The 7,370-nt window shown below is 45.0% G+C and overlaps 1 protein-coding gene across 1 annotated transcript; it reads right to left on the bottom strand.

The window, feature by feature from the left end:
• Positions 1 to 424: 424 nt before the first annotated feature.
• Positions 425 to 4,783, bottom strand: LOC146178963 (uncharacterized). The gene is made up of 3 exons (XM_084580084.1): positions 4,302 to 4,783; positions 2,740 to 2,987; positions 425 to 1,237 (listed from the first exon to the last, which is right to left on the bottom strand). The coding sequence occupies exons 1-3, from the start codon at positions 4,781 to 4,783 to the stop codon at positions 804 to 806; spliced, it is 1,164 nt and encodes a 387-aa protein (XP_084436210.1). The 3' UTR covers positions 425 to 803.
• Positions 4,784 to 7,370: the final 2,587 nt, after the last annotated feature.

Genomic DNA, 7,370 nt, shown 5'->3' with positions numbered 1-7,370 from the left:
TCCTCTTTATTGAAGTGTTTCAACACCAGGCCCCTTTCGGTGTACTCACTCGTAGGATCTTGACCACAGACTTCGTAAGCTCTGTGCGCAATGCATCCATGTTCTCGCTTTTTGAGCGGCATGGATCTCAATTTTATTCACTACTGTAGTGCTAACTAATGTGCATGTATATATCATTGTGCCGCTTCACACCCTATTCTCATCCATCCAAAACTGCACTATTTCTACTCTTCCCCATCCCAATAGCATAGGTGAAGGTCAAATCTTTTACGCTAATATCTGTCTTTCCTATTAATAAATTCATACGTGTATATAATGCTGTGGCGCAAAAGTGAGGCGCCACACTCAACAAAGATGCAACAAACAAAATACACTGACAGGCACTTATACGCCCAAATTGTTTATCTCGACGAAACATATAATATACGTACACAGCATGAAGGCTTGGTTCACGGTCTCAAGAAAAACAGCGACTGAATTAAAAACATATATGCAGCCGCGAAGAGTAAAATGTCATACTTTTCTTTCTGCGCAGCAGATAAGACAGGCAATTGTAGCTTCAGGTCGTTCATACTAGGAAAACCCGGAAGTTGCACCTATAAAGTATTGGAGTGAAAGTTTTGAGACCCTGACGAAATAACTCCGTTAGCAGAACAGGCATTGGACGTTATTGAGAGCATTAAAACATAGCCAAGCTTTAATCCTTCAGATCCCTACTCTGAGCGGGATGGTTGTTCCCAATCGCAGACATATTGCATGCAGTAAGGAGGATCTCCCGAGGCGAGAATTTCGCAGCGTGTACCTCATTCAAACTCCACTGACACAGTGAGAGAGTCATCGCAAATTAGTTCTTTCTTCTCGATGTACTTCCAGCTGAATTTATCCGAATATATTCCTTTTTGCGGCATGCCATCTTGTGGCCTCCGCAGGCACGCAGCGTTCTTCTCAGGACAAATGCTGAAAGGTACCTCGACGTCTCTGCCTTTTTTGGTCGGGTGCAGGATGTTGATGGAGACCTGCTTGGCGAATGGCCACTCCGCGAAATCGTCATTGTCGCCGGAGCACAGCCTGAACAGGAACCACACGTTAGACAACTTTCCCCAGATTTTCTCAAACTTGCAGGCCAGCGTGAATGTGTAGTTGTCCAGCGTAGAAGGCCCATCTATCGGTAGAAGCAGGTTGTCCTGACTCTTGCGCATGCCGTTGATACCCTGGAACATGAAGACCTTCTTGGAACCTAAGGTCTTCGTAGAACCTGCGAAAGCGAAATGTCATCGCCCGGTTTATAGATCAACTCATGCTCGTGACTCGAAAGTTGAGCGCAATTATTCGCAATTATTCGCAACTGAGCGCAATTATTCGGGCTTAAGTCGGAAGCAGGCAAGCGAACCCATGTAGCTTCACAAGAGGCAGCTGCCAACCCAAATACTGAGCAGTTAAGGCACCATGACGATAGTCTTCTTTTGTGTCTTTGATTATGATTAGTCTAGGCAGGATCTGAACAGAAGTCAGATTTGCTGTCTGCTTGACTTTCCAGTTTTCTGGATAAGAACGAACCAAAAGCAGATATCCAGAGAAAGGAGGTGGCAAGAATACAGCGCTATCTGAACGCCGTTGACTACACGTGACATCTATTCGTTTTGAGCGTTCTGCTTCTTTCTACACTCTAAATAACCTCCTTGCTCAGGCTATATATTTCAACCCTAATATTTGATGGCAGCTGAAATCCAATTTCTTCGTAGATTGTCAAGCCAAATTGGTCTGCAGTTGTTAATGGCGACTTTACTGTGCCTCTATGCAGGAGGTAACGGTTTGCAAGCCGAACGGTATACACAGGCCTACTCATATTTACAGGCGCACAAGGGCACTTTGTGGCAACGTTATTTGTATTAGAAGTACCGTTTTGATAGAAGTGAATAAATAAAACTATGGAAAAAATTTTACGGCCCTGTGAAGACAGAATTTCCGGCCTGTCATGTTAACGAGTTCACTCCGAACTTTCCAGTAAAGCGCAGATTCTAAAGCAAGCTGCAGAAGTACTTTGTCGTCTTCGCCTGCAGGGCAGTACGCAGACGATGATAGAACATGCGTATGCGCTGCAGGCGGTAGGCAGAAACGATAAACTGAAGTGGTACATGATGACAACTGAGAAAAGCTTTCCGGTAATTTAGAATTCCATGGTTTCATCATCATTCTTCATTTATTATACCCTTAAAGCCGTTTGTTGGGTATTATATAAGACAGGGAGGGGGTAGCACAAAGATAACAAACATTGACCACCTAAACAGAAACAAAAAAGTCAGAAAGCTCAAGTACAAGCAGTTCATCTGATGAAGGCACTGTAATGAAAAGAAGAAGCAATAACTTATGATAAGAGATGACATGAAAGGCGTTCTTTGAAACTAGCAGAGTCACGTTCATTTACGATAAATTCAGGAAGCTGGTTCTATTCCTGAATAGCAGCTGGTTGAAAAGATTTGTCAAAAAATGTTGCGTCTTAGGGCTAGTGGGCTTATACAGATGGCTATTTGAATACTTACAGCTGATGCTGAAGCGAAACTCATAATCGGAAGATATAAAACGAACGGCGTAATTCCGAATGGGTTCACTTTTGTTTGTTAAGTACCCGGCACCACTTGTATTTGCCGAGAGAATAAAAAGATGTTCGATCTCTAATGCTTACCGCGTCACGCGTTGACATTGCGTACTACAAATTGCATGAGGAGCAAGGTTACGCACCTGTTTCCGTGTTGCGTCTACTGCCGCGCTGTGACGTCACAGGCGAACTGGCCTGGGGATCCAGCACTTCGACAATGTCGGCCACCGAGCTCGCTTTTCTCTGAAGCGAACTGAGCTTCATATCGTCCCTTGGAGCTCCTTCCGAAGCATGTTTTAGATCGTGAGGGATCTCTCTCATTGTTGTGGCGAGGCGGCCAGCGTCGGCAACATCGACGGCCACCTTGCCGCTCAGCTTACCGTTGATGGAACTGCGAATCATTTGATAAATGGGCAGAAAAACGACTGGCAAAAGTTAGTCTTCCTGTACTGACAGAAAAGAGTACTTGAACAATGCCGCACAGCTCACTGACAAGCTCGCACTGCATGACCGGATAAAGCGGAGCTGTTAGCGCCATTTATGCTTCTGGTACTCGATGTGCCCTTTAGCAAGAGTTTTTTTTTTTTACTTTATGAAAAAAGTATAACAAAATATTTCTGTGGGACCCCTCTTCCCATAGCATGCATTTTAGTGTGCGTTTGAATTTAATAAACCGCTTCCCGCCAAATGCGCCTATAGCAAAATTTTATATTTTTATTTGGCGAGGGGGTGCACTAGCTATCGACACGTCGTCTTGATGCCAAATTTAATGTACAGCGATGCACTTGTACAATATGTACAAGCGAAGCTCCTGACCTACCATTCGGCTGTGGTTTGACGGAGCAACGATCTGAACCTTCTCAAGCCTGCAAAACGTTCACACATCTCATAGCACTTGACTTGTTTTGCAAGAGGGCTTCAGGTACCACCTGTGGGCGCGCATTTGAGGACAGTACAGCAGTAAAGCAATAAAGATGGTGCCTCGGTACAAACATTCCGGCTATTTGTTTTTGAAGATGATCTGGCTCCCTATAATTCGCGTTTTCTTTTTGATACAAGGAAGAAAACGTTAACTAATTATATTTTAAGCTTTAGTTGTTAATTAATCTGAGAACGAAAAAATACTTTGTACACCTGACCATGCGGCTCTAAGCCGCTTTCAGTTGATTTTGCTGTGGTAGTACATCCCGTATAATTAAAAAAAAAAGGTACATTTAGCTTGAATTCCTGATATATCAGTTCTTTATCGACCATATCGACAAATGCGACTGTGGTTTCGGGCTTTGGCACAAACATATGAGTGCAAGAAATGTGGATGGCAACCCGCTTGTGTTGTACATTACTTTCCAATTCTCTATCCTTATGCTACCAATGTGTCGCTCTAAACGCCTCTCACGGCATCCACTTTTGCAGCTGTAATACCTTTTAGTTTCAACTAAGATACTTTTTATCACCTGCAAAATTGGGTCTCAAAAGCAATATCATAACCCATGCTGTTCTCCTCACCCACTCTCCTTTCTTCGTGGCTTCCACTGTATAGAACCCTCCTCCTATATTTCCAAGTTCACTGCGCAGCGGATTTTCGTTTACAAACTTTTCTTTAATATTCAGTTATGCGTCCAGTATTACGATAGTGGCAAGATGCAACGCATGTATGCTTACACCTTGAGAATTTACTGTTACCAAATGTACGACATTCTCTCACCGCGAGTTCTCGTCGCCATTACAGGCAATGTAGTGCTCGACCATCTCCTTACGGAGCACGCTTCCCCGGCACTTCGAGCAGCGCACCGTCCCGTAGACGCAGTGGGCCAGGAAGTGCTCCTCCAGTGATGAAAGCTTTCCAACGAACGTGCAGCCAGCGGCGCCGTTCCCAGCTTCATTAATGCAGTGAACGTGGCGCTCGCCCAGCTCTCGCCGTGTGAACGCCATCTCCTGGACGTCCTCGGCGATGAAGCCAGCGCCATCTATCGGACACTGGAGGCCTCTATCAGTCGCCTGGTCTTTGCACGACTCGCAAAGAACGTGCGTGCAGGGGAGCAGCTTCCCTAGCGAGGAGACAACTCCACACAGGCTGCACACTCGAATCTTAGGCAATGGCTCGACGAACCGCAAGCTGCGCCATTCGAGGAACTCGCCGAATCCAGTGAGCGTGTACCGGCAGTCTGTGTCCACGAGAGGTGCCATATCCGTGGAGGTGACCGTGGTCTGTAATGGCGGATCAAAAGCAAGCCATTGCCAAGAATATGTCAAGGAGAGGAGCTTTGCCAATATTCACGGCCACGCCGTACCTAACCGCGAAGTCTGAAGCGTGCATTGCGCTTCAAAATAGCCAGGGCTGTGCAGATTGCGTCAGCTCTTTGCAAGAGGTGTCTATGCTTCATATCAACCGGACCTTTCAAGAATGATGCTTCGAATGTCCACGCCACTTGCGTACATTGTCCTGTCAAAAGCTGATTTTTCCTGAACACCGCATTCTCATTCACCAAAGGGAAGTTCAAGATGCATGAATGCAAATTGAGCATTAGTCACAATCTATTCAGTAAATTTGGTAGCAGTTAGCTTCGTCCGCAAGCTATGAAATCCTTATGAATTCTGGCCCCATCTGTTTAAACGTGCAAGATTATTATTAGCGCCGCAAAGCAAGCACCTAAATGTCCACAAAGGTGGACCCGCAGTGACAAACGCAAGGAACGCAGAAGGCAAGGTATCTTAACGCAATGAGCTATGCTCACGAAATTTATCATCATCATCATCAACCTGATTATACCCACTGTATGGCGAAGGCCTCTCCCATATTTCTCCACTTAACCCGGTTCTGTGCTAGCTGCATCCACTTGACCCCTGCGAACTTCTTAATCTCATCCGCCCACCTAACTTTCTGCCGCCCCCTGCTACGCTTTCCTTCTCTTGGAATCCAGTTTGTTACCCTCAGCGACCATCGGTTATCTTCTCTTCGCACTACATGTCCTGCCCATGTCCATTTCTTCTTCTTAATTTCCACTAGAATGTCGGTAACGAGTTATTTCTCTGACCCACTCTGCACGCTTTCTATCTCTTAATGTCACCCCTACCATTTTTCGTTCCATAGCCCTGTGGGTTGTCCTCAACTTAAGTAAAACTCTCTTGGTTAGCCTCCACGTTTCAGCCCCATAGGTGAGTACAGGCAAGATGCAACTGTTGTATACTTTCCTCTTGAGCGATACCGGTAAGCTGCTAGTCATAATCTGCGAGTGCTTGCCAAATGCGCTCCATCCCAATCTTATTCTTCTTGTTATTTCCTTTTCATGGTCCGGATCTGCGGTTACTACCTGTCCTAAGTAGACATATTCGCCTACTACTTCCAGTATTTCGCTACCTAATGTAAACTGCTGTTCCTTCCCGAGGCTGTTGAACATTACCTTAGCCTTCTGCATATTGATTTTCAAGCCTACCTTTCTACTTTTCCTGTCTAGGTCATCAATCATTATTTGCAGTTCATCCCCCGAGTTGCTTAGCAAGGCAATATCATCAGCAAATCGCAGATTACTGAGGTATTCTCCGTCTACCCTTATCCCTAACTGCTCTCATTCCAAGCCTCTGAATACTTCCTCTAAACAAGCTGTGAATAGTACTGGGGAGATTGTGTCTCCTTGCCTAACACTTTCTTTATGGGAATTTTGTTACTTTCTTTATGCAGAACTATGGTTGCTGTGCAGCCACTATATATATCTTCCAGCACTTTCACGTACGGCTCGTCTACCCCCTGCTTTCGCAATGCCTGCATCACTGCCGAGGTTTCAACTGAGTCAAATGCTTTTTCGTAATCAATGAATGCTATGTATAAGGACTGGTTATAGTCCGAGCATTTTTCTATCACCTGATTGATGGTATGAATATGATCGATAGTAGAGTACCGTTTCAGAAACCCTGCTTGATCCTTTGCTTGATTGCAGTCTAAGGTTGTCCTAGCTCTATTAGCGATTACCTTAGTAAACACCTTATACGTAACAGACAGTAAGCTGATTGGTCTGTAATTTTTAAGGTCCTTAGAGTCCCCTTTCTTGTGAATGAGGATAATGTTTGCATTCTTCCATGGTTCCGGTACCGTCGATGACACCAGGCACTGCTTATACAGGGTGGCCAGTTTTTCTAGCACGATATCCCCCCCGTCCTTCAGCAAATCGGTAGTTATCTGATCCTCTCCAGCTGATTTCCCCCTTTTCATAGTTTCTAGTGCTTTCTTGACCTCGTCCTTCGTCACTGGTGGGACGTCTGACTGTTTTTCCCTACCGCCAATCTCATTACGGTCATGACTACTTTGCTACTGTAGAGATCTGTATAGAACTCCTCGGCTACTTTGACTATCTTGTCCATATTAGTGATGACGTTGCCCGCCTTGTCCCTTATCGCATACATCTGGTTTTTACCTATGCCCAATTTCTTCTTTACCGCTTTAAGGCTTCCCCCGTTCTTTACAGCATGCTCAATTTTCTCCATGTTATACTTCCTTATATCGGCCACCTTGCGCTTATTGATTAGCTTTGATATCTCGGCCAATTCAATCTGGTCTGTTGGATTGGAAGCTTTCATACTCTGGCGTTTCCTAATCAAATCTTTCGTCTCCTTAGACAGCTTACTGGTATCTTGTCTAACTATCCTACCGCTTACTTCTACCGTGCACACCACACACACCACATTTTCAACGTTACTAATGATCCCAACCGCAAGGTTGGTTTCTTTCACCGTAACTTGCGAGAAAGAAAGAGCCCTTCACTACGGCTTCTCTCATAGC

Source organism: Amblyomma maculatum, chromosome 9, assembly GCF_055883805.1.
Source record: "Amblyomma maculatum isolate TAMU_Amacu chromosome 9, ASM5588380v1, whole genome shotgun sequence".
In the NCBI taxonomy this organism is placed as follows: domain Eukaryota; kingdom Metazoa; phylum Arthropoda; class Arachnida; order Ixodida; family Ixodidae; genus Amblyomma; species Amblyomma maculatum.
The sequence above is the reverse complement of the archived record's forward strand: the minus strand, read 5'-3'. Positions and strand labels throughout refer to the sequence as shown.

Coding starts and splice junctions, on each gene's coding strand:
- LOC146178963 (XM_084580084.1), bottom strand. CDS start 4,783: ATGGCACCTCTCGTGGACACAGACTGCCGGTACACGCTCACTGGATTC. Junction 2,988..4,301: donor AATGGCGACGAGAACTCGCG/GTGAGAGAATGT, acceptor AATGATTCGCAG/TTCCATCAACGGTAAGCTGA. Junction 1,238..2,739: donor TAGACGCAACACGGAAACAG/GTGCGTAACCTT, acceptor CGAAGACCTTAG/GTTCCAAGAAGGTCTTCATG.